Consider the following 27228-nt stretch of genomic DNA (forward strand, 5'->3'; position numbering starts at 1 on the left):
TTTCTCCTCCTTTCTCCTCCTTTCTCCTCCTTTCTCCTCCTTTCTCCCTTTTTTGTTCAGTCCCTGCCCTGCGGCTTTCCACTCTTACTTTTTCTCTCTAGCTGGTTTTGGGGGGAGGTGCTGCTTTTCCTGTACTTTCCCCCATCTCCCTCCTCTCTCCGCAAGCAAAATCCACTCCCTGCGCTCTGTGGCTTCTCTCTCTCCCAGTTCACGGTGTTGCATTCCTGCCAAGTTCTGTGGTTCAGGTTGTGCAGATTGTTGTGTTAATCCTCAAATCAGTTTTCTAGGTGTGCAAGATGGTTTAGTGTTGATCTGGCTGCATCTCAGAGATGAGAGATGCAAAAAAGACTTCCATCTTGTTCCACCATCATGGCCCCCCCCCCTCTTGTTTCTTAATGTAGGCATTTATTGTCATGAGCTTCCCTCTTAGAACTGCTTTTCATGCATCCCTAAGTCTTGGCATGTCGTATTTCCAATTTCATTTGTTTGAAGGTCTTCTATTTTCTCCATTGATTGTATAATGTGGACTGTGGGTTGTTCAGTGGCATGTTGCTTAATGTCCACATCTGTGAATTTTCTAACTTCTTGTAATTGATTTCTAGTTTTGTACCATTGTGGTTAGAAAAGATGGTTGATATGATTTCAGTATTTTAAACTTATTAAGACTTGATTTGTGGCCTAAACTGTGACCTGTCCTGAAGAATGTTTCATAACTCCTTTAGTAGAATGTATAGTCTGTTGCTTTTGGATGGAATATTCTGTATATGTCTGTCAGATCCATCTGGTCTAATGTGTGATTTAAGGCCAATGTTATTGATTTTTCTCTCTGGATGATCCATCCATTGATGAAGGTGAAGTATTAAATCCCCCAAAGGGGGATTGTATTGCTGACTTTTTATCCCACTAAGTCTGTTAATGTTCACCTTATGTGTTTAAATCTCCTGTGTTTTGTGCAGAATATTTATAAATGTTCTACCTTGTCTGATTTACCCTTTTCATTATATGTAATGACCTTCTTTGTGTCTTATTATAATCTTTGCATTAAAGTCTAATTTATCTGATAAAAGCGTAGCTACTCTAACCCTTGGTTTTCATTTGTATGGAATATCTTTTTCTATTCCCTGCACTGTCTGTGTGCTCTGTATAGATAGAGTGGCTTAATGAATAAAAAAATTCTTTTGATCAGATAATTTAGTCCATTTATATGTAAAGTAATTATTGATGCCTATTGGCATTTTTGTTTTCTGGCTGTTGTGTAATTCCTTTCTTCTCTTGCTCTCTTCCTTTGTGATTTGATGATTTTCTGTAGTGTTATACTTAGATTCCTTTATTTTGTCTGTCTACTATAGGTTTTGCTTTGTGGTTACCATGAGATTTATATAAAGTGATTTATAATCTAAACTGAAAAATTTTGAATGTATTCTAAAGTTGTACATTTTTACTCCCCCTGCTCCCATCTTTATCACTGTGATATCACAATTTACATTTTTTATCTTGGGTATCCATTAATTATTGTAGTTATAGGTTTTCTATTACTTTTGTCTTTTAACCTTCATGCTGGGTTTATAAGTGATTGACCCACCATCTTTACAACATCACATTATTTGGAATTCTATATATTTATCCTTCCCATGAAATTTATACTTTCATATGTTTTCTTGTTGCTAATTAGTACCCTTTCATTCCCACTTGGAGAATCTCTTTAACATTTTTTGTAAACTCAGTGTAGTGATAATGAATTCCTTTTAGCTTTTGCTTGTCTGGAAAACTTTATTTCTCCAATTCTGAAGAACAACTTTGCCAGGTAGAATATTCTCGGTTGGCAGATTGTTACTTTCAGCACTGATAGAACTGCAAATGTAAGCCCTGCTGTCCGCCAGAGTCAGGTGATCGAGGATCATCCCCTGGGTGGTAGCCACAAAAAACAAACAAAAAAACAAAACAAAACAGGGCACCAGACATGTGCACCAGCTCCTTTCTGGGAGACAATGGTGGTCTGGAGCACCTGCCCTCCAATGTCTCTGTAGAAGGACTATAGTCAGCCCTTAGATGTGTGTTTAATTAGAAGTTTGCCCTTGAGACTAAAGCTATGAAGATAAGCTAATTGGTCTCTTTCATAGATTGGGAGCCTCAATCTATTGCTTCCCACTGTGCCCTAGTGTGTAGCCAGTTAAGAACTCTTTCTCCATTTGTTACAGTCCTGTGGGACCCATGAGTGAAAGCCCCACTGACCAGCAGAGTCAGGTGATCAAGTTGTTCCCTGGGCAATAGATGCAGAACTGGGGTACCAGATGGGTGCATAAAAACTCCTTTCCAGTAGATACCGGTGACTTGGAGGCAAGCAGAGGGAGAGTGCAAAGATGGTACCTACTGGCCTCTGTCTTTGGAGAATATATCAGTAGGTCCCTTACATATGTTAAATCAGATGCCTGCCCTTCAGGCTGATGCTTTAACATAAGTCTCTTACACAGAAAAACTGGTCACTTTTCTGTCTCTGTGCTAGGCTCTGGGGTGGGTGGGTCTACAGGCACGAGCCCTTTAAGAACTATTTCTCAGTTTGCTATAGCTTCGTGGGTCTTGTAGATGTGAGCCCTGATGCTTTCCAAAGCTAGATGTTTTGGGGACTCACCCCTCAAGTGCAGGTCTTAAAAATTGGGGTGCCAGATGTGGATTTCAAACCCTTCACGCCTCAGTGAGAAGCTCAAGGTTGTTACTTTCCTCCTGATTGTGGGTCTCTGTGCCAAGGGGTAGAATTTATGGTAAGATTGTGTCTTAGCCTCTCCTACTTGTTTGGATATGGGTTTTTTTCATGTTCACCTGATGTGAAGGAGTGGGTCAAGTAATTTTTGGGTTTCTCTCAGTGGAAATTTTTCCATATGTAGTTGTAGATTTATTATGTCTGTGGGAAGAGATGAGTTCAGGATCCTTCTGTGTTGCTATCTTGAACTGGAAACTTGTCATAGTTTCTAACTAATTCCTTGTGAGTAATTATTATCTGCAATTTTTGCCCACCTAGCATCTATTACTTCTTTTCTTTGGGGGAAACACCTGTCCTCACCTTCAACTACCTGTTTTTGGCTCCAGGGATGATCATGTGATACAGGCTTGGCCAATCAAGAAGTCTTATTGTTTTGCCCATAATGTCTGGTTCAGTGATGGACATTTACCTGAATCCAGGCCAGTCAGTGGCAGTGACTTTGCTGAGATGTCTCTTGGGATTATTGGAAAAGAGAAGCCCTTTTCTTCTCAACTTGAAATTAGTAGTTTGTACTGCTTTCATTGTGCAGTGGCTGAGAGTCACTTTGCCAACTCTCTAGGGAGACCTTCATGGGAATGAAGCCAATACAGAAGAAAGCCAAGCATGCATGAGAGACCGGAGCCCTTATGACATTGTATTGAGCTCCAGGATACATACATCTCTGTCTGATTCAGTGAGAATGATCTTAGATTTTCCAATGACTTGAGCCTACATATTCCTTTTGTGGCTTAAGTTAATTTGAATTGCTTTTTGCCACTTGTAATCTACAGAGCCTTGATTATGTCAAGTATTGCCATCTTTGTCTTTTTAGAAGGAGAAACTGAATCTCACAGTGATATTGCTAAAATCAACAGCAAGATAGGGGAGAAGATGTGGAGCTTTCTAGGGCCAATGAACTGGAGTTGGACAGAGGCCTGCTCTTATCACCTAGACCTTACTCCAATCCCTGCTCTCAAGGATTGCCTCTCCTCCTCTCTTCCTGCAAATGTGGATATTTACAGGGTCCATTTACAGAGCTCTGGTTGGGCAGAGAGCCTGTCCTATCCCTGTAGCAATTTATAAGATTACTCTGAGTGAGCAAGGTTACTCTGACAACCAGTTAATCCTATCATCCTTACTGGGAGTTGGCCCAACATCCCCTGCCCCATCTTGAAGTTGGGCTGCTTAAGCCTTTTGACCCACACTTTCTTTGCTCACCTTTGACATTCCACAGACACATCCATGGTCCTCATGTCTTTATTTGATAACCTTTGCTGTTCTTCCTGCTGGGACTCAGCTGAGGGATAGAGTTCCAAGAAATAGAAAAAACATTTTTATTAATCCTATTCATTTTTCTTCCTGTAGCAGGTCCAAAGGTGAATGTCCCCTGCTCTGCAATATTTTATGTGTCACCTAAGCATAATAAATCCATAATCCAGTGTTCACCCATTTGCAGTGACTGAATGGTAAGGACAGAGTGGCAAAGGAAGGATGATGGTGGTACCTCGTTGCCAGGAATGTTTTGGTCCCACATCAATAACTGTGTTTTAAATACAAGTATACATCACTAGCTTGCTATGTATTCTCACCAAGAGATCATGTTCCCCTGAGGAGGCCTATTTGTTACCTATTTAGCATTTTTGCCCCTTTCTTCCCCCCCCCCTTTTTTTTTTACCCCCTTCTTCCTTTGTAAACAATTCTGTTCAGGTGTTACAGGAAGGAGGTGATTAGTCCAAGCCAGAGTTTCTCAGTCTTAAGACTGTTGATATGTTGGCAGGATAATTCTTTGTTATGGAGGCCATTCTGGGCATCATAGGGTGTTTAGTGGCACCTGTGGCCTCCCACTAGATGCTAGTAGCTCCCCTGTCCTAGTCCTACAATATAAAATGTCTCTAGACATTACCAAATGTCTCCTTGGGGGCAATATCTCTCTCAGTTGAGAAGCTCTGCAATTGACACAAAAGGGAAATTTGACAGATCAGTAGAACTATAGGCCCCCAACCTGGGAGGAGGGGCTGTTTTGTCTAAGCTTGGAGAGTGGAAGCTGTAGGTTCCTGGCCAGCAGCTTCTTCTGGCAGAGATGCCCAGGTAGCCTGACATAATATGTGTCAGCACAAAATCTCCCCGCTTTCATTTCAGATTCTTTCAAGCTGAAAGCTTTGAAGCTAATATCAAGGGCATCTTGGTAGACACTCAGGGCCTCCAGACTGTATGGCCCTGCTTGCTATGGCCCAGGAACAACAGGCCTGGGCCCTTTCCTATATTTGGTGCATCTGTTGCCCACCAGCGTCTTGCTTCCTAATGGTGTTTTTCATGGAGATCTAGGTCTATCTTCTAGGGAAGCAGAAATGGTCCTCAGTCAGTTGGTAGTGGCCTCTAGATCCATGACATTCTTTATTTAGAAAGGCCATTGGCTCCCAAGGTTGTCCCAGGGCTGGGAAGCTGAAGGGTGAGTTCTGTCTCCACCCTCACCCCTGAAAGCCCTCTCATAGTGCTGTCTCACTCATGTCATCACCTCTGGCCTACTAAGATGCTCAAGCTCTCTACCTCCCTTGGATACACCTGTGTGAGGGCAGATTATCTAGTGAGCACTACAGGGTCAGGCTTCCTCCTTCCATTTCTTGGTACTTCATCCACCCCCATCTCAATTTGTTACAGAGGCTTTCCTTGACTTCACTGTGGAAAGTACCCACCAGTACATCTCTACTTTTTAATATTATCTGATATTATCTTTACTTATTTGTTGATTGACACTCAGTTAAGCTCCAGGAGAACAAGGACTTTGTCTTGATCATCTTTTGTGTAGTCTTCAGTGCCTAGACCAGTACTGGGCACATAGATGTTCAGAAAATGCTTAAGAAAGAATGAATAAAGGAGGGGATTTAATTAGGCATTGGACAAATCTTCCTCCACATCTTAATAAGTGTTCTCCGCACTGGAGTGGCATCTTTCCCCATGACCTTTGGCAGTCTGTGACCATACAAATCACATGCCCTGCAGACTTTAAGCCATGTGTTGGGCCTTCTCTCCCATGTCTCTTGGGAACTCTGGATCTCTTTTTCCCCACTTCATGCTTCAAGAAACCAACTGTTTTCACTAACTCCACACCAGACTTGCCCAAACCCCATGAATTACAGTAATCTTTGCCCCAGGGAGTGAAGGTCAGCAGTAAAAATAAAACACACACCAGGGAGTAGGGCTGAACTTCTGGTATTCACAAGAGCATCTGAAGGCTCTCCTGTGACTCATCCATTTATTTTAATGACATCAGAATATGACAGTCTGTTGCATAAAAAATGTACATTATTTATCCCATAGCGGTGAAGTGGCACTATAGCATTGTTTTTAAAAACATCTTAAAATTTTTTCCTCTTAGAATCTATTGTTGGGTTAGAGAAATAAGCTTTGCCAAATGCCCAATTCTGTCTTTGCTTCTCTGGCTAGCTGGCATCTTTCACCAACTTTCCCCAAGCATTTCCTTTGGCACTAATCCAGACTAGAATATATGGGTAAGTGTCACCAAACCATGCTATGCCCCAGCTTCCCAGACATCTGAGTGCACTGTCCAGGAATGGTGGGGGGGGGGGGGGGGCCTTGCCGGGCCACCTAGAAGGTATTACAGGGTCTTTCTCAAATTTCAGTCTTCCTGGATGCCCATGGTGGAGTAGCAAGAAGAATGATGGCCTGGGTAGACACCAGGGTCTCTTCTTGTTTCTGGTGTTAATTTGTTCGATGACCTTGGTCTCTGGTTTAGACCTTCCATTTCTCTGATTCTCAGGTTTATCACTCATCAGGGATTCCCTCAGGTTCCTTCAGCTTTAATACTGAGACCCTGTGAATTTTGAGGGGCAAGCCCATTTATGCTAGGGGCTTCTTACAGCAAAGCCAATGGGTGGCTGCTTGGCCTTAGTGTTCAAAGTAGCTTTGTATATGGTGGAAGGCAAGGTTGGCTCCAGCCCCATCCTGGCCACTCCTGGGTTCCTAAGGGTCATTCTGGAGGATTACCTCTCATTCTCTGGCCTTAGGTAAACTCTTTCCCTTTCCTTGCCCCCTCTTCTTGTCCTTTTTCTGAAGTGTCAGACTCCGGTTCCTTTCTGAAATTGAAAAGGCAAAGCCATCTTCTACATGGAGCCTGTTGGCATGTCAATAGTAGCAACAACAATGGTAATAACATCTTACATTAAAGGTTTTTAGTTTACACTTTACAAATAACTTTTAAATACATCATTTCATCAGCCATCTTAGGATCTCTTGGTTGAGTCAAAGGGATTCTCCCTTCTCCTTTGCCCGATTCCTGCTCAGGGCGAAACAGAGCCTAATCCCCCTTTTCACATGTGTACGTATCCACACACAAACACTGAACCATACTTTTAAGCATGCAAATTACCTCACTGAATGTTTCTTGCCCTCTGGGACTTTGTTTCTAGAATTTGGCCATTGAAATAAGAGTTTTAATCTCTATTTGTTAGAGAAACTTCCTTTTGGGGACAATTTTCTTAATGATATTGTTTAGGCATTTCATAAAGTCAGGGTTTCCAAAACTAAGGGGAAGACTCAAAATCCCCCTCAAGCTACACTAAGAACCTGGTCCTTTGTGGCTGACTGCTGCTGGATTCAGGATTGGGCCCAGGGCATGATTGACAGAGGCAGGACTTGGGTTCATTGGGGGAGCCAGAGGGAAAGCTTGCAGCCTGGTGAGTCCTCCCAGAAAAGTCAGTGACCCTGGGGTGGGCTCTCAAGATGGCAGGCTGAGTGGGCTTTATGTCATGTGGAGAGAGGCCAGCTAGGAGTATTGGTGGTAGAATAAGCCTAGGGTTTACCTGCCTGGGTGGGGTGGGCTGGCAGAGCATGAGGGATAGGGAGGGGTGTTGGGCAGATCTCAGGACAGAACTTTTGAGCTACCACAAAGACTCTGGGGACCCACCTGGAAATCAGCATTGTTTAGCCACAAGAAACTGAACAACTGGGAGCCCCCAAGCCGTTCTGGGTGGTGGAGCCCTGTCTCTCCCAAGCCTGTCTTGACTTTGCCCCCAGTTCTCCTCCTAAAACACAGCATGTCTTTCCTTCCCCCTGCTCAAAAACCCCGCTGGGTCCCTGCATTCTAGCTCGCCACACGTGGCTCTTAGCGGCTGAACCTCTGCCTTTACATCTTCCCCACTGACTCCTAGTCCCCAGTGAGCATCCCACCCTCCTGCCCCCCCTGGACCTCTGACTGTCCCCGACATACCGGGTCTTTTCCTGTTTCACTCCTTTTTAACAGGCTATGCCCTGGGCGATTAACTCCCTTTCTCAACCCCCTGGCAAACTCCTATTCATCCTTAAAGATCCAGAATTGGAGATTTCCAGCTCTGGACAGCCATTTCCCTTGTTCATATTGCCATCAGGGAACTCCTATAATAAAGCAGTTGTCCCATGATTGTTTTTGCCCTGGACTGTAGGATTCTTAAAGGCAGATGTTTCTTTCCCGTGAGGAGTAAGTTCTGGAGTTAGGCTACCTGGGCCTAAATCCTGGCTCTACAGTTTATTAGGTGCCTGCTCTTGTGCAAGTTCCTGAACTTCTCTGTGCCTCAACTTATTCAACTGGAAAATGGGTTAGTAATGTCTTTGCTGCAGGGTTGTTTTGAAAATTAAATGAATATTATATACATATACACACATACACGTGTGTGTGTGTGTGTGTGTGTGTGTGTGTATATAATATAGAATGGTATCTGATGTATAATGTAGTAAGTACTAAATGAATCTCACTATTTGAAACAAATCCATCATGAGGTACACGAAGTACCTGGAATATAATCTAAGTATGCATATTTTTAAGTAAGTTCTTCCATTTAATTTCTCCCTCCCCACCCCTTCTTTCCCTCCCTCCCCACCCCTTCGTTCTCTTCCTCCTTCCCTCCTTATTTGCCACTTGCCTTGTGCTCTTCCATCTTTTCTTTTCCCCTCCTGATTCTTGGAGCCTTTGGCCCACTGTTGGTGCTCACAGAACCACTAGGCTCCTCTGGGGACACTCGATGCTGGAAGGTCCTTTGAGCCCCACACTCTCCTCCCTGACACTTCTGCAAGGGAGGCTCCCAGGGAAAAGGAGGGATGCGTGAGAGATGGGCAGCTGAGCCCTGGAGCCCTCTGCACTAGACTGAGTAGGGCGAGAGGCCGGGGCAAGTGTCCATCAGGAGGCATGCCTTTGCTCTCCTAGAACTCTGTTTAGAAACTTTGGATACTGGGCGAACAGAACAAGGAATGGACACGAGCAGGAAAGATAGCAGTAAAGAACATCTACTTTCTTCTCCTGGTAGGGCTGGTCTGATGAACTTAAACTACCTGAATTTCTCCTGTTTACACCATTCTGGAGAAGGAATCTAGAACTTTTGAGTCTGGCTCTTCTACTTATCAGATATGTGGCTTAAGACCAGACACAGAGTTTGAGAGAGGCTTTGGTTTCCTTGTCCATGAAATGGGGCTAAACGGCTTTACCCTTCTCATGGGGGCAGGGGTTGCATGGATAAAATAAGGTGCGGTATGGATATGCGTTGGGGAGTGTTGCAGATGGGCAAGGACTTGTCATCAATATGACGGTGGTCTGGAGGATCTGGTGGCAGAGGCTTGTGCTTCCCATGGGAAGATCCCCCAAGAATTTTCCAGAGTCATACTTGTACCCAGGCAGTGGGCAGGCTGGGCTCCTGGCTGCCTGCTCTCCCATTACTGCATTCTAATGTAAAATTCGTGGGACATTGGAGGGAAGAGGACGGTGCACAACTTTCCAAAGGAAGGACCGGTGGTTGGGGCCTGAGGAGACTGCATAATCCCTTCTTCCCTTGACTCACCTGGAGAGGGTCAGGAAAAGAGGCGGTGTTTTAAAATTTGGCAAAACAGGCTCAGACGAAGGCTGTGGCAGAGTTTCGGATAGCCCTGTGGTGGAAGCCAGGGCCAGCCTGGAGGGAGAAGAGGGCCCAGACCCCGCTGGTGGCCTGGGGCAGATGGGGGCGGCAACTGCGAGTCTGAGGTGGCTGGGGTGCAAAAGCTCGTCCTGGAAGGATGGGCCTCGGCAACCAGGACTTAAAAGCTGGGTGCTTTTAGGGAAGAGAAAACAGTCATTAAAGATAAGAAGAAACAAAGAAAAATCTTTTCCTTCTCTTCCTCTTATCATTCCTTTTCCTGAGCTCAGTAAGCAGGTCTTGGTATCTCTGCTGACATGATACTGTTTCATCACATTAAAAACTTCCTTCTTCCTCGGACAGGCTATCACTTCTTTATTCTTATCCTTTTGTTTTAAAACATTTTTATTAGTCTTTTTTTTCTTAAAATTTTTAACAGCGGTTTATAAAAACACGACAAATACACAACACAAGACTTGGTAAAAATAACTCACTATATGTTACATATACTCAGACGGTGTGATATATTTATATAATAGATGAAAATAGTCACTTTCCATAATAAAAATAAGTTCTATTTTTTGTTTATTTTACAATATACTTAATATTCTCTTCTTCTGCTTCCTCTCCAGCGCTCACTTCTTCACCTCGAGTCTCGAGGGGGTCCCACGTGGCTGTCGCAGCCCCACGAAGCTGGAGTCTGAGAGGTGGGGGGCAGAGGGCCTTAGGAACACGCGCGGCAGCCACACTCCAAGTGTCTCTCCACCTCTTCCACAAACGAGGAGCCGTCTGTGCACTGGAAGACGTATTTCCGCCGCTTGCTGCGGGTGGGCTGGCAGCACTGCAGCCCACAGCCCCCACGACACTCCATCACGGGCACTTTGGAGGCTGTGGCGCAAGATGCATAGCCTTTCTGGCGGCGGATCACCTCTCGGACTACCTCCCCCAGGCACAGGTTCTCTGCAGAGGGTAGAAAAGGTAAGGTCAGGGCATCGGCGGCATCGACGACAGGCCAGGGCCATTTCCTGGGTAGGCTGTTGGGAAACACTTGAGGTGTAAAGACCATTTGAACGTCTTCAGTCATCCCTCTGTCTCCCACCTGTTAACTGCCCAGTGATTCCACAACTATGAAGGCCTTTCCTGGGCCAGGCTCTCTACGGGATTTATGACTAAGCCCTGAGGATCTAATGGTGACAAAAACAAGCCCCATCCTTTCCTTCAAGGAACTCCAAGACCAAACTCGATGTGGCAAAGTAGTAGACGGGGGGCTAACTCCTGTGCCCCAGTTTTGATGTGTCACCTAGACTTAGAAGCTGAGCTAAATGTCACCATTAAAAACCCCAGGAGCTTAAATATTGGGATTTCTGGTTTCACAGAAAACCAGGAAGTGTCTGGTTTGCCCCAGTCCCCACTGGTGCAGCATCTAGGTCTGTTCACTTCAGCGATGACAGAATTAGGAATGATAAACAGAGGTGGATGCTCTATAGGAACAGAACGTGGCAAACAGCCTGCTGCAGCCCAGGGGTGTGGCTCTGGAAAGTGCTGCTGGAGGTGAGGTCTGCTTGGAGTTTCATCTTCTGACTGCACTGTCCCTACGACATCGGGAGGAGGGCTGCAGCAAGGCACTGAGGAAGACCATACTGAGCTTAGAGTTTGGCTTTGGCCATCAGCCAGACCCTCACTATCCCTGAGCCTGTCTCCTTGTCTGGAAATGGTGATACATTTCCCTGTCCTTCCTATGCCTCACAGCTTATGAGCCTCAGAGGAGACTGTGAGTGAGAAAGGGCTTTATGCATTTTAATGAATTTTGTTAAGCTTGATCTAATTCTTCTAAATTATGAGATTGTTACAAGATAATGAGTGTGTGAGTGTAGGAATGTGGTTGGCGAGAGACCAGATGTGGCAACATGTTAATTGGGCAATCCGGTGAAGGGAAGGTGGGAGCTCTTCATATTCTGGCAATTTTTCTGTAAATCATGTTTCAAAATATTTAATAAAAATTATAAAAACATCAGTTTTGGTTGAACAGTATTTCAACTAGATATAAATGTGAGTGTCCCTTAGAGACAAGGTGGTCTGCCTAGGAAGCCAGTGGCAGGGAGGAAGACTTCAGTTTCCGCGCAGGAAAATAACCCCCTGTGGGGAGGTGGATTTGAATTCTAATACAATCTAGTCTTAATTTTCCTGTTTGAGTTTACTTCAATATTAGCACACTACAGGGGTGCCTGGGTGGCTCAGTTTAACCATCCAACTTTGGCTCAGGTCATCATCTCACGATTTGTGGGTTTGAGCCCTACCTCAGGCTCTGTGCTGAAAGCTCAGGGCTTGGGGCCTGCTTCGGATTCTGTGTGTCCCTCTCTCTCTGCCCCTCCCCCACTTGCATTCTGTTTCTCTCTCCCTCTTTTTTTTTTTTTTTTTAAATTGTTTTTTCAACGTTTTTATTTATTTATGGGACAGACAGAGACAGAGCATGAATGGGGGAGGGGCAGAGAGAGAGGGAGACACAGAATCGGAAACAGGCTCCAGGCTCCGAGCCATCAGCCCAGAGCCCGACGCGGGGCTCGAACTCACGGACCGTGAGATCGTGACCTGGCTGAAGTCGGACGCTTAACCGACTGCGCCACCCAGGCGCCCCTCTCTCTCCCTCTTAAACATTAAAAAAATTTTTTAAATGCACTACAGGGGCTGGGGGAGGGGAAGAGAGTAAGGAGGGTTTGAACTGCTGTGTTGGGGGGCTAATTTGTTACAGAGCAATAGACAACTGCTGCAGCAATGTAGGGTATTGCCCCCATTTTCAAAATGAAAGAACAGAGGCTTTTCTAGAAAGCGGCTGACAAAGGTCATGCAGCCTCCAGGTGGCACAGCCAGAATTCAAACTTCAGTCTGGCTCTGGGGTCCAGTTCTGACCCCTGCACCCTTCTCAGGTTCCCCCTCCTGGGCACACAGTAGACCCACCTTGCTCGCAGTGCTCCCCACTAAAGCCAGGCTGGCACAGACAGTAGGGCTCTCCTCGATCTGAGATGTGGCACTGCCCCTGGTGACACTTGAAGGCCAAGCAGGCGTTGGTGGATTCGTTCTTGTGGTCACATGTGGGCCCCCCGTAGCCCTCTGCACACTTGCACACATATGAGGTCCCGGTTGCTACACATTTCCCATGGCTGCAGCTGTTGGCAGAGGAGAGAATGAGAAGGGGCAGAGACGGTGCTGCTGGAGGCTTTCTCTGTCCAGCCCAGCCAGGGACCAGGCTCTGACCAGCAGGCCCAGAGCTGTGGAACCTTAGGTCTTCTCCATCCCATGGTCTGTCCTCTGCTAGCCCAGCGGCTGAGCAGCAGTCTTGTCTTACTCTGCCACAGCTGGAGGCTCACATCACCCAAACTCCACTGCCAACTGTGACCATGAGGCTGGCTTGCTGTTCTCTAGGCATTAGAACTCACATATCCAAGCGGAAGGTCACAGCTCAGAACATTTTAATTGCCCTATCTTAACTGATAGCAATGGAACTATTACCAACACCATCAATGGTGCCAGGCATGGGACTAAGTGCTGTATACCTGGCATCATTCTTATTTTCTACAATCACCTCTCCTCTGCTGCTTCTATGTAGAAGACAGTCTTATTCACATCTCCTAGATGGAGAAGTTGAGGCTGAAATTCACCCTCAGTCCACTTGCCAAGCCAAATGCTCTTGGGGCTGCATCTGCCCAGAGTCATGTAGGTATGTGCTGTGGCTCTGGACAGGTTCTAAAGGGTCACTTGGCAGAGACCGGTGTTCTCAGCAAGGTCCTCACACACTGAGGTCTCTAAGTGGGACCTGCTGTTTGGCTGTGTAAGCTCCTGATCTCTTAAGCAGGACCTGTGGACAGTCTGACCACACTTCCTCCAGCTTTTATCGGTGCCGCTTCTTGGGTGGGGAAGGGGTGGGGGGGAGGGACTGAATCCAGGCAGGGAGTCTAGGCTCTCGGGACACTGACCTGTGGCCCAGGCAGGGGTCGCGGGCCTCCTGGTCGCACAGCGGGCCGGTCCAGCCCGAGTGGCACTCGCACACCACGCTGTCCTTCTCCACGGAGCGACACAGGCCGTGCTTGCACACGGTGCAGGACTTGCAGCCTGGTGAGACCCCCAGGGACTGCGGTGGGAGGGCCTTGAAGTCTTGCAACTCGTTGTTGATGCGCACCTCATGGATGCAGCCATGAAAGCCGCCCAGCGGCCGGTCCGTGCCCTGGCGCAGGGCTGAGAGGCCCGTAGAGGTGGGGATGCCTGGGGGAGGGGCGCCAGCACAGCCGCCTGAAGACCCTTCCCTGCCCACCAGCCCAGACTTCCCCTCAGAGCAAGGAGGAGGTCTCTACGTGCTCACAGCTCTGGGCCTCTGCTGTTCAGATGGAGGGAATGGACCCAAAACCTGGGACCTTGTCCACAGAAGGACTTGAGTCCTTTTTCCTACACTTTGACTCTTAAAAATGTGAATTTGTTACCAACCTATTTTAAATATAGAAAATTTCTAAAATCTCTATTTTGGGCTTGTCTAGAAAAAAAGACGAGCTGGCTAGTCACAGGCCACAACTAGCTGGATGGAGGAGGCCCACCCCTCTAGGCAGGGAAGGGATGGTGCCTCCCATTCCTCTACTGTTCCCACCAGGTCCTCCTGTCCCCATCCCTTGTTCTACCCTGCACAGCACCAGGCTGGAGAGCTAGAGTTTGGGAGAAGAAGGGGTTTGGGCGAGCAGCCTTGATCTGTGGAAACTTGGGGGTCTTCACAGGGGGACAAACTGTGTCCCTTCTGGGACTGCCCTTGCCTGAAGACTTTCCCTGGACCCCTGGCACCTGGACTGGCTGTTAATACAGATTCCTGGGCTCCTTGGCAGGGATGTCTTGGGAATCTCTGTGCTGAACAAGCTGCTCTGGTGACTTTTTTTTTTTGCACATAACCCTTTGACATCTACAGGTCCTGGGCTGCACTTCAGGTCTAGGCTCTGCCAGAGAGGTGGCTACTTCTTTTTGGCCTTTGTATGACTTTAATCTCAAACATGTCCTACATGCATCACATGAGCCTCCCAGTATCTGACATGGTGGCAGAGCAGAGGGAACATGACCCCTGCAGATCATGGGGCTTGGACTCTGTCTCTATTTCCTCCCTCTCCATTCCATCTTTGCCTCTTCCCACCATCATTCCTGAACCACTTGTGCTTCCCAGAAGGAGCCCTATCTTCTCTCCTCTCCTCCTCCCCATGATCTGGCTTACTTGTCACTTCCTCCAGGAAGCCTTCCGTCATTTGTTTTGGCAGTGGATGCTAAGAGTAGGGGAACCCCAGCCAGTGGGCCTGGGTGTGGGTACCTGAGCAAAGGTGGGGGGTGTAGGTGGTGGGGATGGGAGGGGAGAAAAGCCTTACCTCCGAGGTAGAGGGGGCTGTTGATGCCTACTGCCGGCTGCTTCTGGAGCTTTCCCAGGCTCTTCGGGGCTCCTTTATCCACCACCAAGTTCAGGGTCTGATTTAGCATCACCAGCTCCACACTGTGAAACTGTCCGTCATTCACCGTCTCCACACTGGGCAAGAGAAAAGGGGTGAGAATCAGAGGGATTGCTTTATGCTTTCTGTAGCCAGGCCCTGGGCTGTGAACGTGGCCAGCATTTGAACTTGGCCAACCATGAAGCACAAGTGGTTCATGGTTATCATTATTGGTTTGCATTCCTTTCCAGTGTTTTACAGAGGTAAGCAAACTCCATCCTCCGACCACCTTCTCAATTTTTGCTCTACTGCATGCCACTGGAACCATTATTTCCTTAAATTTTTCTTCAGTTGCTCCATTTCCCCCTTAAACACCAGTAAGGATATAATAAGGCCAATGTTCTTGGAAAGAATACTGTCCACGAAAAGACTATTTCAGTATGATGTATATATTTTTCCTAGTACATATGAAAAAAGTGATCTCAGTTAAAATGTCACCAGTGTCTTTGTCCCACCTAAATTCGTCTCATGCACCATCCGAAGTATGCACGCCATATTTGGATTAATATTACCACACAACACTGCTTCACGTGTTTACAGCATTATAGAAACGAGGAAACAGAAATTCATGGAGGTTAAATAATGTTCCTAAGTCCCCACAACTAATAAGCCATAGGCTAGGGATGTACACTGAGGTGCATCTAGCCTCAAAGCCCACATGCATGCCCGTTTCCCATCGCCTCCCTCAGTACCAGCAGGCAGTCACCAAGGGCTTATGAGACACAAGAGCTAGGCACAGGGCTAAATGGTTCTCTGCTATTATTTGAACCTCACCATCATTCTATGAAGTGGTGTCAGATATCCCATTTCACAGCTAAGATGACTGAGGCCCAGAGAGGTTAAGGGGTTTGTCTGAGGTCATCCAGCTAGTATGTTCCAGAGACAGAATTCACAGGCAAAACATTTGACTCCATAAAGTTCTGCTCTTTCCACTACTTGATCCTCGGCTGGGCCTGGGAGAGAGAAGTGAGCGCAGGTGATAGGTATTGGGGGATATGGTACTCCTTCCCTGAAAATGGCTCTCTGAGGAGGATGCTGAACTCTGTCTTAACCATTCAAATGTGGGCGGTGAATATGGAGGCTCCCTCTCCCCTTGAGTTCTCCCTGGCAAATCCCCAGTAAGTTGGATCCAACAAGAGGATCCTATGCCAGAGGTGGCACCGATTACCTGGGAGGCAGGGACAGCTTCACCGACTGACCTGGAGTTAGAAATCTCAGCAAAGAGGTGAGAGAAATGCTTGGGAGAAGAGAGGATAAATTGGGGTGGGGTGGAGAAAGCATGGAGTCTGTCCTAGCCCCTTTTTCAGTGGGTGTGGCCACTCAGCGAGTGTGGCCACTCAGAAACAGAACCCCTCTGGGTTTCCGGTCTTCTCATCTACAAAAGGGGGAGAACAACCTGACAGAATTACTGCAATGATCGAATCAGAGGAGGTACTTGAAAGTCCTTTCGAGACTTTGTAATTTACACTGTAAATTATTGAGAAAATGTGACCCATTATCACTAGTGTCAGAGTATTAATGACGATAAGAACCGACCATTGCCTGCAAACCTCCTGACTCCTGCTCTTGTGCTGATCTCTGGGAGAAAGTGCTGGTAGAGGGGGGCACGCAGGAGCCCAAGACCTTCCCAAACCCATCATGAACTTTCTTACTCTTCCATCTACCTATCATCCAACCATCATCTATCCTTCCAACAACTTGTCTCTCATCCATCCACCTACTCGCCCACCGAGACCAGTGGCAAACAGTACAGACATGTACCATCACGAGCCCACATTTCCTTAGCCTTTCCTTTAAATCAAACCACCAACATAGTAGTGTCAGGTCAGGTCAAGAAATAGGGCAGTGGGGGGTGGAGTGATAGCTAAGAGTCCATTGGAGGATCTCATTTGTGATGGGGAGCCAAGAAGCCATAGAAGATGGAGCTGTTCTATTTCAGTAGCTTCCAGCTACTCTAAGTAGCGAGCTGAGGATAAGGCAGAGACCTGTGTTCCTGCAGATGAGTTGATGATGGTGTCAGTGGGGGAATGAGGGCTGGTGTGCAGAGACCACAAACTCTGACCTTGAGCCCTAACACAGTTTTTTAAACATACATGCAAGAACATGCAGCTGTATCCCTAAACCATTTGGTAAATTGATGCTGTCCTGAAAGAGCTCCCCCTCTCCTGAAGTGTGTAACTAATGCTGGGCAGCCACCTGTTAGAGAGGAGTTGTAGAGAGGCTGCAGCTCTGGGTGGGTGGTCTTGGCATTCCCTTCCAATATTAAAATTCAGGGAGTCTGAGGCAGCCACTATCCCATTATAAACACCCACAGACACAGTGAGCAAACACATACCACTAACCCCTTCCTGGCCACTTGCTCCAAGTCCGTTCCTTTTTTCCTTCCTGCACTCCATGCGCTGGTCCAGGCCCTGGTGCTCCTCCATGGAGGGTCCCAGCCTGGAAACAGTGGTTTGGCAGGAGCCGCAGGAGCAGAGAGGACTGTGAGACCACCCTTCCTGCCCCCAGTTAAGTGCTAGGCTCCTCAGTGCCCTAGCCAGTTGGCTGTGTGGAGAGCCTCTCTTGATTTCCATAAGGCAGGCCCCTTCCTCCAGCTATACCCTTCAGCTAGTTCATGCTCAGGAGTTGGAGAGATTTGATATCACACTGGGTCCTCCAGCTGAGGGACTCTTGGCAAGCCCACTTACATGCTATGGGATTGGTGATGATGTTGACCTCACTGAGTTCTGATTGACAACACAGGGCCCCTGACACCTGGCAAGCACTCAAAGGTGGAATGATGATTTCTTCCACCCTGATCCTGGGCTTGGAGGAGCGGGGTGTGGCAGGAGAGACAAAGTTGGGGAGCAGGTTACTGGACCTGAAGGAACTCTTCTACTGATTCTCAACCTTCCAGCTGCCCAGGGCTTTGGGTTTCTGTCTGCTTCCACTGGCTCATAACCATCTCTGAGGAAGGCACTCATGAGAGCCACATTTTACAGAGAGGGAACCTAAGTAACTTGACCAAGGCTACATTGCTAGAAGTGGTGGAACTGAGGTTCAAAGTCAGTATGGATTCCAAATCTAAACCTCCCATAACCCACGCCAGTAGGTGTTCATGGGTTGACAGGTTGCCTTCCTGGCACATCTTTACTAGGATCTCCTGGAAATGATGCTAAAGCCAATGGTTTTCACACTGTAGGTCCCTGGAGGGGACTGCAGGCTGTGATTTCTCACCGCCATCTAACAAATCAGGATGGCTCCATTTCTACTTACTTCCCCGCCTCCCCCCACCTTTTAAATCTTGGCCTTTGAAGTGTATAATGAGAAAAATGACTCTGCTGCTATAAGAAAAAAGATTGGGGTAAAAAAACAAAACAAAACAAAAAACTCCAACCCAAACCACCTGCTGTTAACTCTAAAAGAAATGATCCCACTGTGGTTCCAAGCCTCCTAATTCGTCTCTGGAGAGAGATTTGGGGATTACAGGGAAGACTCAGTGGGGCTCTGAGAGTCTTTCCCAGTATGTACTGGGCCACATGAACCAGCATCCAGTGGGAGGTAGAGAGCACTGGAGGTGTCAGAGCTAGCTGGGTGGCTTCTGTGTGGGACCGGCATGAGGACATGTGGAGTTCTATTCTGCTTTTAATATCAACAATGGGAGTGTGTTGGGTGCTACAGGACTATGCACTGTGCTACTCTGTGCTAAGCACTTGACCTGCATTCTCTCATTTAACCCTAACAAGCCCCTAAATGAGACATACAATTTTTTTGCCATTTTAGAGATAAGAGGCCTAAGGCTTGGAGACTTAAGGTGTCCAGCTCAAAGACTTAAAGTGGAAGTGGTGGAGGCAGACTGAAACCCAAGCTCCTAAACCAGGGACCGTACTTCCCTGGGGAGTGAACGGTTGGTGGGCCATTCCTCCAGGTGCTGTTGGGCCTGCTCACCTGGGTGCTGAGTTGTGGCCACTAGGTGGCAATAGAGCCTCGCAGGATCAAATAGTCCCTGGGATTTCAGTTAAGGCGAAGTCAGAGACTTCAAAGTCAGAGACTTCAAAGACTGCAGGGCAGCAGCTCCCCAACTCCTGGAGCACCATGGCCCCAACTCTCTCTTGCTCTGGGCTTCATGCCCCAGCACAGTGGGAATATGGGTTCTAGTGGGAGCCTGACCTGGGTTTGAATCTCAGCTCCGCCATTTACTGGTTTGTGTGCTTTAGGGCCAAAAACTTCACCTGATCATCATGTTTCTCATCCCTAGAACAGGAGTGATGACGCTTACCCTAGGGATTGTGGTGAGGAGCAAGTGAGACAAAGACCTTGGCAATGGATGGGACTATGGTAAATAAGACTCAGGGAGCATGTGTGATGGTCCAAAGAGAGCTCTCTTGTGGTGTTTGGCCAACCTTTGAACACTGAGCTATTTCACATGGAAACCCTGAGTTTCTAGTGCTCCTTGATTATCTGCATTCCCACGGGGCAGCATCTGCTGGGGCAGAGGTCAGCTGTCCCTTTGGACAAGGCCTGTGCTCCCCAGGCTACCACACTCCTCACACTCCCACGGAGACCTCAGTCCGCTTTCCCCAGGTTGGTTCCCTCACTTGGCCCCTTGGCCTCGCTGGTAGGAAATAGTGCCTGAAGTTCCTCTGACAAGTCTCAGAACTACAGAACAGTGCAGCCTGTTCCCATTCTGGGGCAGGCAGGCAGGGGCAAAGACAGGCTTTTCTGTGTATTTGCCCTGGAGCCTGGGGTCAGACCTTGAAGCACCAGCACTCCCCTGTGGCTATAGTTAGGCAGATGAATCAAACCAGGCTCCCACATAGAGGAGGCTCAGAATCCTGCTGCTCCAGACCTGTGGTTCCCTGCTGGGGGCACTGGTGGTTCATTCTCACTCTGGGGCTGTCCATGGGGCCTCAGTGGGCAGAATTTTGCAAGCTGCCAACTCCCCTGATTATTACCTTTGGTTTGGCACCCTGGCCCTGAGGCTAAGGAGGCCTTCCTAGGTTGCCAGGGGTCACCACAGTGATCCTGTGCCCTCTATTAACCCCAGTCCCACACAGTGTGGCTTCTGTGCATACTGATGGGCCTCCCCCAGCCCAGTGCCTTCCGGAAAGGCAACCTGTGGAAATGCTTGTCAGCTCAACGTTACCACTTCCTCCAGGGAGCCTTCCCTAGTCCTCCAAGCAGAAATGTCTGCTCCCATAGCATGCACCCGTATCTTCTGCAAGACCTATTTTATTCTGCCCATGTGACTATTGCTTGTTTACACACCTGCCTTCTTCCCTGGACTGTGTTTTGCTTAACTCTGGGTCCCCCACACTTAGTCCAGGACCTGGTCCATGCAAGGTGCCTGGGAGAGGTTTGCTGAGTGAAAGAGTGCACAACTGGGGCAAAGCCAGTGCTGCCACACAGAAGACTGGAAGCAAACCCATTTTAAATAATGGGATTTCTGGAGACTTGGGCCCTTCAGGATTGTGAGCTGAAGGGCACTAAGAGTCTGTCACTAGGCTTTGCCTGTGGGCATGGGCATACTTCACTGGGTTCCTCCTGTGGATAAAAGGAAGAGCCTGGGGTCTCCCCAGGGCCCCCTTATTAACCCTCAGCCGACTGACCCCCTGACAAGGGGAGAGAGTAGTTCCATAGGGGAAAGTAGTTCTCTGGGTTCCTATTTCACAACCTGGTTCAGACAGCAGAAAAGCATTCCAACATTCTTACCAACAACATCACCCTTTTACCAAACCACCCCCCCCCAGCAGCTAACATCAGTGTGAGGGAAGAGCTAGGCTCTGCTGGGATGGGCTCTGGACAGAGCCCAGCCCCCTCCCCAAGCCTGGCTGCCACCTTCTGTCCTTGACATGCTCATGTAAAGGCTCAATTTGCCAAGCACTTTCTCATCTGCCAACCCTCAATATCCCACCGGCCGGCCCCCCGCCCATCCTGCCCTCCTCTTGCAGAAGTATGTCCTATTATCCACAGTACACAGGGAAGGAGACTGAGGCAAGAGGTCGAATACCTTGTTCAAACCTGGATGTGTCTGATACCACAGGCTGTGTGACAGGCTGCCCCAGGCCCTGCACCCAGGCTCTCTGTCCACTTGGCCCCTGACCAGCGGCTCCAGAAACACAGATTTTGGGAGGCCCTGACTCCAGGGAACTCGTGAAGCCACTGGTGACAGCTCCTTCTCCTGGCATCTATTGTACCCAACTGTCCTAGCCTGGTCAGTGATCCCTCCACCCACCCCTGCTGTGAGTGAACCTCTGCTCTGGTCAAACCCCCTGTGTTTTCCCCTAGGCTTGCCGGTGATGTCCCCTCAGCCTGTTTGCCCACCTGTTCTCCTGCTCATATAAATTCTCCCTCTCATCAAGACCCAGCATAAATGGTTCCTTCTCCAGGAAGGCTTCCTGTGTGAGCTGGAAAGAATCAGGCTTGTGCAAAGAATCACCTGGAAGCTCCCTGAAACAGATGGCTGGGCCCTACCCCACTGCTTCTGTCAGTAGGTGTGGGGTGGGGTCTGAAAATGTGCCCATCTCACAAGTTCCTGGGTGCGTTGCTGCTGCCGCCCTGGCACCACACTTTGAGAACCACTGGTTTAAACCAATGGTTCTCGACTGGGTTTGTAGGTGCTGTTTTGGGGGTTTTCATGAGAGGAAGTGTGAAGGAAGAAGCTTGGCTCTCTCCAGCCCCTGCAGGACAGTTTTGCTTCTGTGTGTTTAATATTCTTGAGTTCAATAGAAAAGTTTTGATTGAATAAATGATTTAGTCTGAAAACTGCTGCTCTTCCCCAATCCTAACCAATGTGCTCCTGCTTGCAGAGGGGAAAGGCTGGCCTCGGGATGCGGGCCCTTCTCACGCACGGTGCTCTCCCTCCAAGGAATGGCTCTCCTGCCTCGGGCAGTTTTATGTGATTTTTAGGTGTAACACAAACATTTCTCATCTCAATGGTTATTTTTATAATTATTACCAAATATTTATGACTAAAATGATTTTTTGTGTTTAGTACTTATTCCGCTGAGAAGTAGAAACAAATCTAACGTTGAGCTAGCATATCTGTGATTTCACAGACGATATTCCTTGAGATGAAGCTCAGGGTAGAGAGTGAGCACAGTTAAAGCCTATGTAAGGTAACCTGCTAAGTAACAGTATAGCTGACATACCATATTTTTACAAGCTTTTTGTAAAAATCAGGGCGATTGTTGGAAAGACTGAAGTTTAGGAAAAACCACCCTTCAGAACAGTTTGAAAGTCACTTAAGGAATAGTCCTGCTCCCTCGGTGCTCTGGAATTTCTTCCCCTTGAGTTGCATGCTAATCTCCCCCTGTTTTCTTTCTTAAACTAATAAAAGATGAGGATGACATTTTGAAAAGGGCACCTCATTAAGCAGCCTCATCCCCATTGGCACACACAGCTCTGCACGGTAGCCAGCTGGCCATTTATCTTATGGTAATGAGGTGTCATCTCCCTGTGGGGTCAGCCTTCATCTCCTGCCTCTTCCTCCAGCACCGCCCCTCTCCCTCCCACCAGCCGCTCTGAGTGTGTGTGCGTGGAGGGCAGCAGGGAGAAGAGGCATCAGAGTGGCCCTGGCATCTTCTCTCAGGGCAGGAAGCAGGAGGGAAGACGCAGGACCCGTGTGCGTTGGCGGGAGGGGCTGTGGTCCTTACCTGTACACTGTGGTTGGTGGGGAGCTCAGACTGTCATAGACGAGCCTCACGTGGCCCTGGTACAGCTCCAGCGCGAGGGGGTCATTGTCTCCCTTGTACAGAAGGATGCCGTTGTCCTTGTCAGTGGCCACCTGGAGAGGCATGTGGGTTAGGGCTCCCCTGAAGACTAGCCTCCCCAACCCCCCCTCACAGAGACCTCTTCCGGGAGGCATCTTCTGAATGGACCCCAGATCTGAGTTCATGTCCCTATTTTTTCCTTTGTCTGGTCTGGAAATTGCTAGGAGGGCATATACTTCTACTCCAGCAAATGCTGATGGTGCAATTCAATTCAATAACTATTTAATGAGCACCCACTGTGAGCCACTTTGTTTATGTATACACTTATAAGATAAATATAACACACACACTATTTTAGTGTGCATGTGTGTGTGTGTGTGTATCAGGAACCCCAAGCTCTACTCTGGCCTCTCTCACCGGCATACAATGTAATCCCACCCAAATCCTTGCCCCTCTCAAGGCCTCCGCCTCTCTGTATAATCTCAATCATAAACAAAATGCTAACAATTACCATTTCATTCGGTGTTTACTATGAACTAGGCGCTGTGTTAAGAGTCATCTGGGGAATTAAAAAAAAAAAATCATTGTCTAGGCTTCACCCCAAACCAACTACATATGACTCTCAAGGTGGGGGAGGGGGCAGGCAAAGACAATTTTAGGCATTCTCCAGGTGATTCTAATGTGTTGCCAAGGCTGAGAGACACTGGTTTCAGAAGTTGCTGCCCAGAGGGCACACCCCGCTGCAGGGCTGGGGTTCTCTGACTAGCCTGTCCACTTCCATTGCCCAGCACAAGTGCAGCTTAAAGGAATGGATGTGGAGCAGGTGGTCTGATGGACCCTCTGGATGTCTGGGGCACAGGTGCTGCTCTGGTTAGCTGGGACCCAACATTTAGGTCCCTGGGTGGGTGGGATGCAGGGAGGAAGGCAGGAGGGCAATGAGGAGGACCCAGGAGGGGCTGACACACCCAGAGCTTCCTTCTTGTGTGTGTGTGTGTGTGTGTGTGTGTGTGTGAGTGTGTGTGTGTGAGTGTGTGTTCAGGGTCAACGCTCATCTCAGACGCCTGCCCACTGGACTGGAGGCTCCACAAGGTGAGGCAGTTTGAGCTTTCTGTGCATTTCTGCAGCCCCAGTACCTGCAATGGTGCCTGGCATGCAGAGGCATGCAACAGATCCGTGTTGAACAAGTATTTTCACCATAAGCTTAAAGCTAGAGTGTCCATGAGCAGAAGGAGAGCAGGGCCGTAGTTAGTGCCATGTGGCAGGGGCCACTCACTGGGCTGCATCCTCCAGCTGTGTCTCTGGGGTCTTCCTCCCCAGAAAGCCTAGGGGCCAGGGCCTGCTCTTTCTCAGCCATATACCATCCTTGCTCCACCCTTCCCAGTTGCATTTGGGTCACCCAGAAATGCATTTTGGAATAACTTTGCTCAGGTCCACAGGTAAGGAACCTGAAAGAAGTTAGCTGGAAAAGAATTTGGTTTCTACTAAGTGGTTTTTCATTCCCCGAAAAAGGCCCTGCTTGTTTGTGCCTCTGGGCCTTTGTACATGGTGATGTCTCAGGCTAGATGGCATCCCCTCTTCATCCTGCTCTGCCAGCCCCTCATTCTTCTATCCTTCTCCAGGCAAACTCCTACTCATCCTTGAGATCTCAGTTTAGTTACCACTGCCTCTGGGGAGCCTATCCCATTCTTTTCAGCGGGCGAAGGAGCTCCGTCCCACCTATGTGCTCCCACAACACCCAGAGTTGCCACTGGCCCCTCTGCTTGTCAACTTCCCCTGGGCAAGGGGCTCTGTCTTGTCCATCACTGAATCCCCATTGTTAGCACAGTGTCTGACATGTAATATTTGAGTGAATATTTTCTAGATAAATGAATGGAAAAGGCTGCACGTGGGGACTGCTATTAGCAGTGAAAGCCAGTCAAGAGTTGTCTGTAGAACAACAGCTGTTCTCAGAACAACTGGAGCTTGGGGGGCACATAGGGGCGGGGCGCACCTGCAGGGAGATGTTGGCCTGGGGCCGGACCTTGGCGGAGGCTAGTTCCACGTAGGAGTCTTTGCCCACAAAGTTGACAGTGATGAGTTTCTCGCACCTCGGGCCGGCGAAGCCTGGGGGGCAGCGACAGGTCGGCTCCTGCTGTACCACGATGCACTGGGCCCCGTTCTGGCACTCATACTGGTCACAGGGACTGGTCTGAAGCAGGACCATGGGTGGGGGGTGCTCACAGAGGAGCCCGCTGTGGGGAGGGGAGAGGAGGGACGGAGGAGGGATGAGGAAAGAACAGTGTGGGGAGACAATCATAGTTATTTGGGCCAAAGAGCCACCAGCAGAGAGAGGGAAGAAAGATGGTAACTGGGACTTGTTCCAGTCCTACCACCAACTGGGGCAAGCCTTTTCCTTCTCTAAGCCCCAGTTTCCCCATTTTTAAAATAATAGGGTTGCATGAGAGTGCTGGTCCCCAAGTTTCAGTGTCATCAGAAACATCTGGATGAATTTGTTAAAAGCCCAGATTCTCATCCATCCATAGATGAGTGGATACACAAAATGTGGCACATGCATACGATGGGATATTATTCAGCCTTAAAAAGGGAGGACATTCTGACACCTGTTATGACATGGATGAACCCTGAGGACATTATGCCGAGTGAAATAAAGCAGTCACAAAAACACAAATACTGTGTGGCTCCACTTTTATGAGGCACTTAGAGCGGTCAAATTTATAGGGTCAGAAAGTAGAATGGTGGCTGCCAGGGGCCATAGGGAGGGGGAATGGGGAGTTAGTGTTTAATGGAGACAGAGTTTCAGTTTTGCAAGATTAAAAAAGTTCTGGAGATGGATGGTGGTATTGGCTGCACAATAATGGAAGTGCACTTAATGCCTCTGAACCGTACATGGAAAAATGGTTAAGATGGTAAATCTTATGTTATGTATATCTTACCACAATTTAAAAACATTAAAAAAAAAAGTGCAGATTTCTAGCCCCTTCTTTCCGCCCCCATTCTAATTTAGTAGCTCTGGGGTGGGCCTCAGGAATTTATATGTTCCCAAGCCTCAACATGGTCTCAATCAGGCTTTGGAAAAACTGGCCTTTTCAGAGTGGTTCCTTCTCAGAGTCTATGACCAAGGCTCATTTGCGTAGTTGGATTTATGTCATGCAGCAAGTACTGATGTACATGGAATTGTCCCCAGGCCGCCCCCTCACCCGCCACTTCAGGTCTGGTCCTTGCCTCCCCTCCAGTGCCCCCTACACCCTTCCCTTCCAGGCAGTGTAGGTGTGAGGGCTGGAACCCAGTTTCTCCTTGTATATACCCCATGGACCTCTCCTGATCCCCTGGTCAGTGCTTCCCATCCCCTCCTTCTCTTCTGGCTTCAGTGATTCCAGTGACTAACCCCAAGCTCTCCTATTTGCCTCCATTTTTTACCATTAGGGCACAAGGTTTTTGTTCTCCAGCCTAAAAATAAGATTCCTGCCAGTGTGGCCATGTGGCTACCCCTACCCTGTAAGCTGAGCTCCAAGATGGTAGCATCTTCCATTAGAAGGAATCATGCCCAAGCTTGACATTATGTGAGCTGGACCCTAAGTCCAACTCCCACATGGGTGCCCTGGATGGCTCTTCTGTCTATAACACGGGGTTGACAACATCTGGTCTTTGACAAGGAAGGACTGACCTTCCAAGGAGACTCAGGAGGCCCAGGGCTAGGGCTACCTGGGCATGGGTGAGCCTGCCTTAGCTCACCAGTCCCCAGCCTGCAGGCCCCTTCCCGAGGGGCCCCTCCACCATACCTGAAGCCCTGGGGGCAGATGCATGTGTAGCTGTTGACTGCATCCACGCACTGGGCCCCGTGGCGGCACCTGTGGTTCACGCAGTCATCATTGTCCACCTCGCAGAGCTTCCCGCTGTAGCCAGGGGGACATTCACACCTGGAACACAGCAGAGCAAGGCTGTCCATGTGCCGGGCTGGCTTCTAGGTGGCCCTGTGTCGTCTCTGTCTACCCATGTTCCTAAGTCCCTCTCAGCTCTTGAGGACTCTCCAAAGCCTGGCCCACAGTTGGTTTCACTGGCCATCCATGGGCTCTGGGTCCCTGCAAGTTGACGTTTGCTTGCTTCATGTGGTGACTCCTGTTTTCAGGAGTGGGTGGTGGGGCTGCTGATGTGCTGCTCCTCAGGGAAGATGATGGGAACTGCAGCACCCTCTCTCTGCCCCCACCGGCCCTGCTGGCCCAGGTGCACACCCGAGAGGTGCACCTCACGTGGGGCCTCCCTGAGCATGGCCCGGAACACGCATCCCTGGGCTCCTCCGCCTGGGTGACACTGTGCCAAAGTTCCAGCAAGAAACAGACCTGAAGGCACCGTGTTACCTACGGGCACAGGTGGACACAAACACTTCCTGGCTCTTCTGCCTCCTGCAGGCTGGAGCCTGCGCA

At 48.6% G+C, this 27228-nt stretch overlaps 1 protein-coding gene across 1 annotated transcript in view; it reads right to left on the bottom strand.

The window, feature by feature from the left end:
* Window positions 1–8678: 8678 nt before the first annotated feature.
* Window positions 8679–27228, bottom strand: part of SLIT3 (slit guidance ligand 3) — a 595338-nt gene continuing 576788 nt past the window's right edge. Inside the window, exons 30-36 of the mRNA XM_040444444.1 lie at window positions 26587–26724; window positions 24798–25038; window positions 22751–22881; window positions 15000–15154; window positions 13584–13869; window positions 12568–12776; window positions 8679–10572 (exon numbers count right to left, since the gene is read on the bottom strand). Coding sequence (XP_040300378.1) covers window positions 10337–10572; window positions 12568–12776; window positions 13584–13869; window positions 15000–15154; window positions 22751–22881; window positions 24798–25038; window positions 26587–26724 — 1396 coding nt within the window. The 3' untranslated portion in view covers window positions 8679–10336. The remainder of the gene's footprint in view (window positions 10573–12567; window positions 12777–13583; window positions 13870–14999; window positions 15155–22750; window positions 22882–24797; window positions 25039–26586; window positions 26725–27228) is intronic.

Source organism: Herpailurus yagouaroundi, unplaced genomic scaffold, assembly GCF_014898765.1.
Source record: "Herpailurus yagouaroundi ecotype Mexico unplaced genomic scaffold, PumYag 29, whole genome shotgun sequence".
NCBI lineage: Eukaryota > Metazoa > Chordata > Mammalia > Carnivora > Felidae > Herpailurus > Herpailurus yagouaroundi.